At 35.8% G+C, this 12476-nt stretch overlaps 1 protein-coding gene across 4 annotated transcripts in view; it reads right to left on the bottom strand.

Moving 5' to 3' along the window:
• The window catches only part of LOC136837170 (integrin alpha-PS2-like), a 753892-nt gene that overhangs the window by 1163 nt on the left and 740253 nt on the right, over positions 1-12476 (bottom strand). For 2 of the 4 annotated variants that reach the window (XM_067101840.1, XM_067101842.1), the window contains 8 exons: positions 12288-12463; positions 11857-11948; positions 11031-11435; positions 10798-10917; positions 4702-4788; positions 2039-2179; positions 1647-1740; positions 1-1102 (listed from right to left, as the gene is read on the bottom strand). The exon at positions 1-1102 is cut by the window's left edge and continues 1163 nt beyond it. In XM_067101840.1, coding sequence (XP_066957941.1) covers positions 1696-1740; positions 2039-2179; positions 4702-4788; positions 10798-10917; positions 11031-11435; positions 11857-11948; positions 12288-12463 — 1066 coding nt within the window. In that variant the 3' untranslated portion in view covers positions 1-1102; positions 1647-1695. The remainder of the gene's footprint in view (positions 1103-1646; positions 1741-2038; positions 2180-4701; positions 4789-10797; positions 10918-11030; positions 11436-11856; positions 11949-12287; positions 12464-12476) is intronic. The other 2 variants (XM_067101841.1, XM_067101839.1) reach the window with 1 other exon arrangement.

The raw sequence follows: 12476 nt of genomic DNA, 5'->3' as shown, positions 1-12476 counted from the left end.
GTCAGTATATAAAGTTTGTATTTCTAACTACAGTAAAATGAAATGTGGTTGGGAGATTCTGCATCAAACCAAGGCAATATAAACAAAAAAGTTTCAAAGTTTAAATTAAGTAAACTTGACACTATTCTACAAAATTAAAGTTGCCGTACGATATGAAAATTGTTGTCAAACTTGACTCTGTAAAAAAGAGAATACAATGAATAACTGGTAAAAAAAATTTTTACAGAATAATGTGTCATGACTATAATTTACAAAAAAGACTGCTTCACCGCTGGAGACAATCAATCATACCTCAGTATGGCACTTGGCTACGTGACATAAACAAATGAGATCCAAACCTCCATAACACTGTTCTAAAATTCGCGTTATCTTATTCCAAATTTATATAAAAAATTAGCACTGGTGTGAACGAAGGCGATTTTTCAGTCTTAATCCTGTTAGTGTTAGGGAGTTCATAAAAATTTTCATACACGCACACACTAAGTCTCTCATACAATGACAAGTTATCAAGACTGTCTTGCAAGGATGATTCTACTGTACACAGCCTTGTAGAGAAAGACTTTGACAGTCTTTACTTACGTCAAGTTTGCAAATTTCTGGGGAGGTTTTCAAATTAATAATTTTAGTTCATTGTTGGTTGCGGTACTATACTGTACTGCATTGCAGAAATCCGATAGCTATTCAGACTTAATTCAATTTCATTATAGTAGACAAGTGATATTTTCATCCATTGAGAAAACCTTCACCTGGGGTCCAATTATGAAGCCAGTGCTTCTGGAATGAAAAGCTATCTCCCCCAACTGATAAGTAGATAAGAAAGCGTGAGATGACAAGCTTCCCTCATCCAGAAATGCAGCAAATATCACTTGGTTCTTCCGGAACCATATTCCATTGACGTCCTTCTGAGTCTTCCTTCTTCATAAGATCAGAACACTGAGAAACCTGATAATCATAAGGCCTCGTCTCCAGGATAAAATGGACGGTTGTAAGGGCTGTAGTTGTGACCGTTGTGGCCGTTATGACCGTTGGGAGGATTTAAAGGTTGAGCATCGTCAGCGCCACGGCCACTGGGCTCAGGGCGGTTTCTTTTGAAGTAACCACACTGTAGGAAAGGGAGGCAGGATGGCCAAAGGAAGGCCCAACTTAGTAACAAAATAATGAGCAAGCACTGAACCAAGTCAAAAATTATTAAAAATTAAGAAATCTTTCTAAAATAAAAAGCGTCATTATTTGAATTAACTTAAGAATATGTCGCTAAAGCATGTAGTTACACTTCATGGTCCAAGTTCCCGTGGATTTATCTTACCTAACGACTGTGACTTCAGTCATATTAATGAGTGATGTGAAAACCAGGCTTTCGTCATTATCTTATGTTAATTTATTCCAGATTTTTCAACGATTTAGTTCAATTAAAATAGGATAAAATAACAACAACACATTGGAAACAGTAATCTATTAAAAATAGCTGTCATTCGTAAAAAAGTAAAAATGATTTAGAGCTGTATTCTTTGTATTAATGGAAGGTCATGTTATAAAAAAGAAGCTTTTCTGCATAATTCGCTGAGTCATAATTTTGCAAAATAAAAAATGGCAAAAAATCAATAAATCAAGAGCCACACAAAATTCCATGCATGCAGTTGACGTACTTAGAAGTGGGAAATAGAAGGAAATAAGAAGAAAGGAAGGAATAAGCAATTAAGCTGAGGCACATTTCGGCCGACTTCTTTTGAAGAAACCGAGCTGGAAGGAAGTAGGGAGAGAAAGAAATGCTTTCAAAACTGTTTATGTAAATTAACAGCATGATTATAAGAATAAAATACACTCGTTTACTACCTCCTCTAGCTTGTGAATTTACATTCTGGTTTAAATAAGACAGGATGCTCGCTGCTAAGTGTCCTTTTTTAGTTTTATCATTCTCTTTCTATAGACAGAAAGCGAGATTATTCCACTTTTAACTTTTATGCATATTGTCAAACATTATATATAAGTAAATAATCTCATAACTGATACGTGAAGACATTACCAGGCTGGAACTAACCTTCCAAAGGATGAGGATGATGATGAGAAGAATAAGGACACCGGCCATAGTTGCCAAAACAATAACCCACCAAGGTATTGGAGGGGCTTCGTCCAAGGATTTTGCCGGAGATACTGGAGTAGTTACATCAAGGGCTCGTATCTGTGAGGGTAGAGAAGGCTCTAAGTAATGCCTTTAATTGATCACGAAATCTGCCATAACACTTTATGGCTTTAGGTTACTTAATGCTGTATGAGTTCACTGTTTTGAATGGGCCAGGTTCCACGAAGAATGTGTTTTGTTCTCCTTCCTTGTCTTTCTCTCATGACGGCTACCATCAGTTACTTCCCCTTAGCACGCAACTCTGTATGTATTTTACTTTTTGGCAGTAAATATAAATTATATGAATATCAATAAAAATATGTGTACATTGAAACCATTATAATGTTAGTCCATAAAAAATACGACTAATTACCTACATCATTTTACTTGTTCTGTTTATCAAACTTAAATTTTTTGTTTTCAGTTTTAAACATGTATTTTTTTATTTCTAATTTTGGGTCACTTTATCTTTGTGCTACTGTACTGAGTACCATATTGCCTTTTTCATGACTGTTGCTCAATCTGGTTTCACAGTTTCCCATGAGTACCGACTGAAGACTGAGTCTTGGCCTTTCTTGCTCTTCCTTAGATTCGTTGTACATTTTTGCCGAAAATGCTTCAATCCTTATTCCATTACAGGAATGAGCCCTGTTTCCAATGAAGGTCTCGATATCAAGGAATACTGTTTCCAGCTGCTGATAACTTGGTTTGTGTATTTAATCTCAAAAGGACGGGTCCTTTAGTTACTTGATATCTATTATAAATGAGAAAGTGGCCTATGCAGTATTTACCAGGTAGAACCCGTCAGGTTAAACTTCCTCACACGGTGGCAGTAACCCAGGTGCTACTCCCAATGCCAGGTACTTGATATTCCATACTTCTTTCCAGATACCATCGTGCAAAAACAATAAAGGATGGGGCTCTTTAACTGATCATGACACCAGGTCCAGGGACTTCATGACATACGTGAGCTCCGTAGCATTGCTATTTTCTATTCATCTTTTTATATAATGTCACTTCAACATTTTTTTATATTTAGCAATAAATGACCTTCTTGTCCCACTATCTGGGCTGTCTCTCTAATTTCACACATCCGCCCAAACCCCTTCTTGTAATCAGTGCGCCTTCTTACCCTTTACTTTTAAAATTTTACCCCTTTCTCTTTTATGATTTTATTCATCCCCTATAACATAACCTGACCTTCCTCCTTGCCTCTAAATCTGAGAACCTCACCTCATCCTCCCACTTAACATAAGCTAACTTAACCCAATCCCATTATACCTCCGAAACCCTCTCACTCCCCTCCACTCGCACCTTACACTTTTTTCTTAGCCTTCTGTTTACTCTTGCCCCATACAATATTTTTTCACTCTTAACCCTCTCTCCCTATCTCCTTAGCCACCTTTGCATGTCCCTTACAGATATATTTTGTATCACTATCTCTTCCTTAAAAACTTAATTTCACCCCTCCATTCTATGTTTTCTTTTAAGCTACTCGCACTCCAAAAACCACCATACAATTTTCTTTTGTAATCTTACAGTTTCCACTAATCTCTCCCCACTCACATATATTTTTATTCTTCTTTATCCCCACTACACTTTTACTTTTACCCTCCTTGCAAACAACCCTAATTATTCCATAATTAGTTGCATAGTTATAATTTTTAATGACCACGCCCAAAGCCCACTAACCAAATATAACGTCACACTACCTCACTCCCCTTTCTTTTTACCTAAACCCACTTTCCTTTGCACCCCTCACATCAAATCTATCTCACATGCACCTATAAGTTCTATGCCCCTTTTATTCTTGCCTTTCTTCATCTTTATCTTTGTTACCTTAGGTTATCTTTGGTTTGGTTACATTAACACCATAATGTTCAACATTTTGATCTATTCATAGAAACTGGAAGTAGACCAATCAGTACAATTATTATTACATTCTTTTCATGGAATGCCAGAAAATTAAGGAAAACTAGATTGGCCAGTGGGTCTTTACTGTATTTTTTTTTAATTGCAGCAGGGGTTTCTCTTCACCCATTTCTGTTCAGTTAAAATTCTTATAGTTGAACCTCTCAGCATAATCAGGACTGGCCAACCTCCTGAAATTTAGTCCTTAAATTGCAATTCAGTAGTTCAGTCTCTGTCGCAGATTGCAACCCAGTACTTTTATTAGAGAAGACGAAAATTGTGTGTTCCAGTGTGCTCTCTAAGATAAGCTCAAAATTCTTCTTTCCAAGATAGAATATCACCCTTGCGAACATTATGTGCTCTAAAAAATGATCAGGCTCATACAATATGTAAAAGAGCTGAATATTATACAATATCTTTATGTACCACTAACTGAAAGAGTAGAAAGTTAATATAAACATTGTTATGCATTCTTTGTCCATTATATGGACAGTATATTGCCAAATGAGTTCCCACTGCTCATAAATATTAATTACTCATAGGATCACAAGTAGTGTCAAGCTTTCTCCGCTGATTCACTTCTGCAATTAAATTATGAACCATCTTAATTAGGCAAGTTTTTAACACTTGACACTACTTCTCTGAAATTATAAAACAAGGTTGTGACTTACCGGGATGATGGATGGATCAACACCATGTGGCAGACGCTTGACTCTGGCAACCATCCTGCTGGTGATGCTGACGTCTTCAATCGGATACTGATGTCGCAAGGAAAGCAGCACATTTCCACATCGGGGCACACCAGCAATTGTTTTCAGTCCGGGATGCAAGTGACAACACCAACCAGCGAGTGGAGGAATATCACCAGAGAGAACAAGTGATTCAAGTTAGTGTGTTAGACTCCAGATATTGCACGTTGGCAGCGACCATAAGGAAGGTTACTCTTAACCAATAGAGGCTACTGTGTATGCGTCTCGCTCTGTCCCTCTATCTTCATCGTCCACGTCTCATATAGCTCAAATATCAAATTTAGTTTTGATTTTTCACTGTGCTAATGCGTCTAATTTCAGACAATTTGCATTTTAGAGCAAAGCTGGTGAAACCTCTATTTACCTGTCTAACCACTTTCAGTGAAAACTTTCATCATTAATAACTGCCTATATAAACCTTTTTCTGGCTACTTAACTGGGTTCACAGGCAATACTCAAACGAGAGAGAGAGAGAGAGAGAGAGAGAGAGAGAGAGAGAGAGAGAGAGAGAGAGAGAGAGAGAGAGAGAGTACTGATAGCAAACTTTTTCATTAGATTCCTAATTAAAAGTACAGTATACCTGCTGGATTTCTTTGTGCCGCGTGACACCGAAAAAATCACCAGAGGTGGACTCAAATGAACCTTAAGTGAATACAAGAAGGATCTAGAAATGCCAACAAATAAATCCATACATCCATAAGAGAACAGAGATGTTGCTATATACTACTTGTGCTCTTATGTATACAAAACAACTGAATAAAAGCAAGAAACTTTCAACATGCTATCCTTCTATTTCTAAACGCCAATGGCTGGTTGTACAATCAATCTAACTGTTATTACTACTGCAGACTACAAACCATTCTATATGTAAGTTTCCTCCAGTGAAAAATTCCCAGGATTTTGTATAGGGAAAATCTTGCCTCTGATGTAGACCCGCGACTTTGTTCTTAAATAATTAATGGATACGACAGAGTCAATTACTACACAATATTGAATGCTCGGTTACATAAAAGTGGAATAATGGTAAAAAAAATTATAAGTGGCAAAATGAAAATTATTTTCTGAAAATGGTAAAGGCTACATATTGACAGGGAACATTCCTGCAAAAATCAACGATCAAAACAAAGACGGGGGTTTTATTATGAATGGAATTTTAGTCGTTACATTATGACTTTTTTTGGCTAGTAAAACGATTATTAACATTGTAATCAATTTTTACATTATTCCCACACATATAACTTGATCCTATGTATCCAAAAACTATTGAAGAATATATATTCTGGTACAGTACATTGCTTTTATGATAGTAATTCCCAAATGAATCTAAAAAACTGTCACTGCTTGTACTGACAGTAAGGACATTTTTATCATGCAAAAAAGCGAATGACACGAATGTGTGAACGCTTATAATTAGTTAACTCATTATCAATTCGACCCTTAAACTAAACGCTATAAAACGACTTAGTTCATGAAGAACTGAGCTTGGAATTTAGAAAAGGTTTTTACCTTTCAATATGACCCATAATTACCCGAGACTTGTTTCAAATGAATCATCATTACATTTTGTACGTTGAGGGCATGTCATAAACAAAATCAGGAGTTCGTAATATTTGTGTGTGTTTGTAATCATAATGATAACGGGAATTATTATTATTACCAAAATGCTCAACTCTTAGAGCGACTTTTTATAGAAGTGCTAGTAATGTACCTTCAAATTTTGCACAACAAACATTAATGTCATTTTGCTGTAAGGAGTGCAAGCATATAATATCCCTTTTTTTTTTATGATAAATAAACTTGGTGCATTTCAAAGAAACGCAGCAGTCTGCCTTCAAGCATATGTCTCTATGCGGAGAGGAAAGCAGCAACAATGGGTAAGAGCCATTTACAGTAGAAAGCAGGGTGTCCAAGAGACATCCTCGGGTATGCCAACTCCAGTGCTTTGAGGTTGGCTGTTGTCAAGGTGGACACTTCAGTCATCAGACGGAGCTTTGGCTTTTAAATCTTGATCAGTCTTCGAAACAACAGTGTAGTTTTACAGAAGTTATAATAGTGCTATTTACTGAGTTGTCTAGTAATGGATTTCCCTTGAATTTGAAGTAATTTTGTTGTGATGCTTTATTGCACTGCTCAACCTTTTGCCAATCACCTAAAGGAATAAAGTTACAAATATCTGATGTTACCAAAAATCTGTGAACGATATGATACAAAGCTATGACATTCGTCCATTTCATCAGGCTGTGCAGTTTCAAAAAAAGCTTTTAAAATCTTGGTGAAAGATAAAAGAAAATGATTATATAAGGGTATTACAAGTAAAATCTGAATTAACTGTAAACTGCTGCCCCGAACATTCTGTCTGTAGGTCTTATTACAATATTCAAGAATAATGGAATTCCATGATTAAGAAATTCAGTATCATAAATACATTTCGATATCACTCAGAGACAGTATTTCATTCCACACACACAATATGGTCAAAACCGTATCGAAAGGCCTACCCATAGCAATGTCATCAGAACATCTTGCTAGCTTCTAGCAAAGAACGAAGGCAAAGTTGAGCAGCGACAAGTTAGGCTGCATCACTTCCGTATACTCTCCCATTATGGATTAGGTGGTGTCGTCCAAAGATCCTCAAGCACAGCGACACTGTGCTTGCTCTCCTTGAGGAGCTTGAGAGGTGGTGGTGGTGTGCTTGTTTCATCTTTTGTGTTTGACTTATAACACGAACTGGGCTTCCAGTTTTAAACCTCCTTACACCTCCCTGTATCTACAGTTGTCCAGGATGCCGTTAATGTGCACAACTCACCACCCAGAGTTGAAACAGTGTACTACTGTATGCATCTTCAACGGTTGAACTCACGTATTGTTTGTTAAGTTCTTGATCACTCACTCAAACTGCTCCTTTGATTGCCTTTCAAATGGCAATCTTCAACGAGTAAAATTCTTGTAAATATCTTAACTTCAGACAAGAACAGGACACCAATACTGAAAAATTACGGTAAAAAAATGAAATATGTATATTTGTGTATGTATGTTTATATATATACATATATAATATATATATACACATATAATATATATATATATTATATATATATATATATATATATATATATATATATATTATATATATATATATATGTATGTATATATACATACACACACACACGTGTGTGTGTGTGTGTGTGGGAGTGTGTGAGGCTGTGTGAATGGGAATGTGAGTGCGAATAAAACAATTTGATTATGTGACCATGTGTGCTGCTGCTGTAACCTTAGCCTTCATATGAGACATTTCAGAAATCAGTACAAGGTTCACTCGAGTGAATAACGCTGGCATTTTAAGCGCATAACAGTGTGATATTCTTTTCCCAGATTCGGTAATTATATAAACCTAACGTGCTATAGTACCTGCGAGAAAGGAAATACCGATTTCTCATAAGAGATTAGTTAAACTATAATTAATACAAAATTAGTTATAATTTCAACGAATAAATAGTTCTAACTGCAATTCATACAGGATTATTAGTAATCAAGTATCAAGACATCCCAAAAATTAACATAACTTTGAAGTATATCTACCAAAATCAAACAGAAATGTTTACGAAAAATATTTGTAGGGTAAGTAAGAAAAGTGTAATTATGAGAGTCAGAAAATTAACACCATTCATACAAAACTGGGAAAATGCAAGAGAATCAAAAGAGAATATGCAGTTCAAGGATGCCATGTAGCAAAACTGTGGCAAGTTGCAGTACTACAGTACTCGGAAGTGGAAAATCAGATGAATGTTCAAAAATGCCTCATGGAAGGATAAACACTAATCATAAACAGACTATTCAAATTGCAAAACTATCCAACAGATTTCAACTCAAGATAATCACAAACATGTAGGTCGTATATGAAGCAAATAAGAAATAACAATGATAAAACATTTAGTGAGTGAGCAAGACTGTGATTAATAAGAGCGCCGTGTACTTGGAGAGCTTCTCTCTTGTCAAAAGATGACTTAAGTACTGTACGGGACACACTAACATTAACAGGGAAAGAAGAAGTCTTGATTGTCTGATCCCTCTAATAACAGATCCTGATTAATAATGTTGGGGCATGTTATGCTAATGTGGTTAATGTGGTACTAATCCACAATATATAACTATTAATATTACAACGCTGCACTTACCAGTTCTTCCTGCAAAGATTGAAACATTTGGTCAGAGGCAACAATGGAAGGAATTCAAAGGGCACTTATTCTTAAAGATAACGCAGTGTGACTCCCACCTCTTCATTTAACACCAAGCACTGCACTAACACGTCAATGATAAATGTGCTAAAAGTAGGTCAGAGGGTTCAAAACCTTACAAAAATATTTCATAATATATCAGATCAAATGAGACTGCTGCAAGTGTCCTGAGACTACATTTTACGTCATTTATATATATATATATATATATATATATATATATATATATATATATATATATATATATATATATATATATATATATATATATTATATATATATATATATATATATATATTTATTTATATTCTATATATATATTTATTATATATATATATATATATATATATATATATATATATATATATATATATATAATTATCAAAATGCTTATCTTATTCCATTCATTATATCAGCAACCTGATCGCAGTCTGAAAAACTACTGTATAAATTAAATACAAAGCCTGAAACATTTATGACTTGAAGACTTTCAATGCCACACACTTCTCAGCAGTTTACTAAGTGACCGGAAGCTCCCCATCCCCACTTTTCAATTTGAGGTCCAGTTTTAATTTCGCATATAACAGACTTTACAGAAAATATCAGTTTCATACCAATTTTTTCATTCTTGTTACAACAAAATGTAAAACCTCGTTTTCTCTTGAAAATTCCAGTCCTCGCTAAAGCCCCTGTTCCGGAAAAGCTGAGGAAAGCAGATTTTTTTTTATCAAAGTAAAAACCAGCCTTAAAGAGAGAATGATTGCTTTTCACTGAATAAATTTCATCATCTTTATGTCGGTTCTTGGATTTTCTTTTGTTTCCTCGTTATTGTTTGTATTGCATTTTCTTTTTGTTCGATTGTATTTTAACTCTTATAACGTTCCTGTTAGGTTCCCAAACTACTTTCACGTATGATATATACATTTACTTACTCCTGTGTTTTACAACTTGTGCTCCTCTTGTAATAGTTGGAAAATGACTCACCGGCGAGTGGAAGCATGACAAACATCGAAAATGGCCTGCACACTATCATGCTCTTACATCAAGTATTAAAACTATGAATAAAATGATAAGACAGACATCATACTACGCTGAGGGTGACGTGGTTGGATGATAAATGACAAAAGCGCCAACATTCGTTATTTGTTAACTCGTGTTTCACCTTTTCAACCTTCCAGTCACGAACTTTTTGTTTTTACTTTCAGCTTGTGTACCAGACATTAATCATTGCAGGAGCGGGACACAGTAACCAATTATTTGATTTCAGCGATGTGAGCTGACAGAAACCTTAATTCCATACTCGATATTTGCAGCCTTGCACTTTGGTTAACCCTTTTTATATTTCTCATAATTGACTTCCGCTTAGAACCTTCCTCTGTCTGGAGTAATTGCTACATGCATCATAAGTCATATGCAAAAATAACAAAATGAATGCCTCTGCAGTGCTGTTTATGGCGTTTTTATGAGATTTCTTGATTCAACGACAAATGCTTACATCTAGAAGCAATACATGCTGGAGTAACATGACGTCAGCTGCAGGTTCTCATAGCTGCTCTTTATCTACAACGAAATTCAGTTTCCTTGGAAAAGTCACGCTCAGGACAATGGCAATTTGCACATTAATCTTACAACTCGCCATTTTTATTCTTAAAAATTATACTCTAGTATCCGACTCAAGATGAAAACTAAAATTTAGTAAAAAAAAATATATCAGAGTATAAATTTGACAAGGAAGAGATATATCAGACACATTCTAAACAAAATTTGACAAAACAAGTCTTACATTTTCGAGTGTGTCCACCACCAGCCTCGAGCGGACGTAGATGTACACGATATCTTCGGCCGTTAGAAGTCCAACTGAGCAGCGGATTTGCGTACACTGAGTTATTCCACAATGACTGGTCTGTCAAGATAAAAAATTATGAGCATTTTGTGAGGCTACTTTTATTTCTCAATTCATGTATCCAGAGCTAATAATGTTCTTGTCCCTTGCTTTATGATGCATGAAGTGCCTACCTCCTTATCCCAGTCACGAGGCTCATTGGCCTGTCGGCGTTTCCTCACTAATTCATTCTCTGATGATGAATACCCGTAATCTGAGGATGAGCTGTAAGTGGTCTTTGAGCTGGAAGACGATGAAGAATATGTCCTGGTCGAAGATGAGGAGGAGGAGGAGGAGGATGAGGAATAGGATCCACCACTACTACCACTTGAATAGAAAGTCTCAGATGATGATGACGATGATGTTGACGATGACGATTCGGAGTCACCATCAGACCCGGCATCAGATTCCCTGTATACACCACCACCGCCAGAGACATACGTTTCCTCTGCGTAAGTTCCTTCCAGCTCAACATTGCGAAGAGTTTCTTCCTGTCCCTCGAGTTTCGAAACATCCACGCCAGCCTTCTTCTCAATTAACTGTCAATGATACAGGCAGCAACTTCTAAATTATGACTTGGCGAAAGTACTTTGCAAATATAATTCAAAACCTATTATTTGGTTAAAGACAAAACTGATATCTCAACTGAAAGTCTATTAAACACAATCTGAAAGAATTTAGAAAGCATCAACAGGTAAGACATTTGATAAAATATTATTTGTACTTGTTTGTATGATTGAAAATCTGAAGTAAATGGAGGTAAGTTACCAGTACAGAGAAGTACGAATTAGCCATTATAATTTACTAAATTTCACAACCGTATCTTCGTCAATTAAATGAGAAAAATTTCATTCTACCAATGTTACGAACCACAAAGCTGAACATTCGTACATTTCAACAAGTACGCAAACAGCTTATAGACGTGAAAACATATTCCGCTACATAAATACACCGACATACCTGAAGATTCATTGGGTTGACGTCAGGCACAATCGAGCAATTGACAGGTCCTTCTGTGAGAGGCTGCTCTACCAAGTACAGAAGGTAGTTCCCTATGAAAGAAATGAATCTTAGTACGTAAAATTACATAAACTTCGCGGGTCTCTTATACAGATTGTGTAAATAAAACGTTCAAGCCTGGTACTGTATATTAGGACTCCACGAAATTATTGCATATCATTTTGAATTTGTGTTACATTTGCGTACAATGCATAAAAACTGATGAAGTGTACAGTAAATAAAAAAAGTATTTTCGATCTTTAAATAATATACTCATGGTATTTCTAAGCGCATTTAGCTCCAGTCTTCATTGTTTGTATATTTAGCAGATAAAATTCAGGATAATGTAACCCACAGCTTAAACTACTATTTATATTCTTCTAATGACTTACCATTCAGTGATTTTGTTGGCCACAAAATGACAATCTCTGACTCCATCACATGTGAAGGGCCCTTGTTTGATAATCCATATCTGTGCATGAGCTGGGGACCAAGGTGTTTTTCATGGGTCTTGTAACGAATGTCGTACAAAGTACGATTATACTCGATGTTTTCAGGGTCAGAAGTGCTGAAGTGAAAGA

The sequence above is a fragment of the Macrobrachium rosenbergii genome, chromosome 58 (assembly GCF_040412425.1).
Source record: "Macrobrachium rosenbergii isolate ZJJX-2024 chromosome 58, ASM4041242v1, whole genome shotgun sequence".
Taxonomy (NCBI): domain Eukaryota; kingdom Metazoa; phylum Arthropoda; class Malacostraca; order Decapoda; family Palaemonidae; genus Macrobrachium; species Macrobrachium rosenbergii.
Note: the sequence above shows the minus strand (reverse complement) of the source record. Positions and strands in the feature narration are given on the sequence as shown.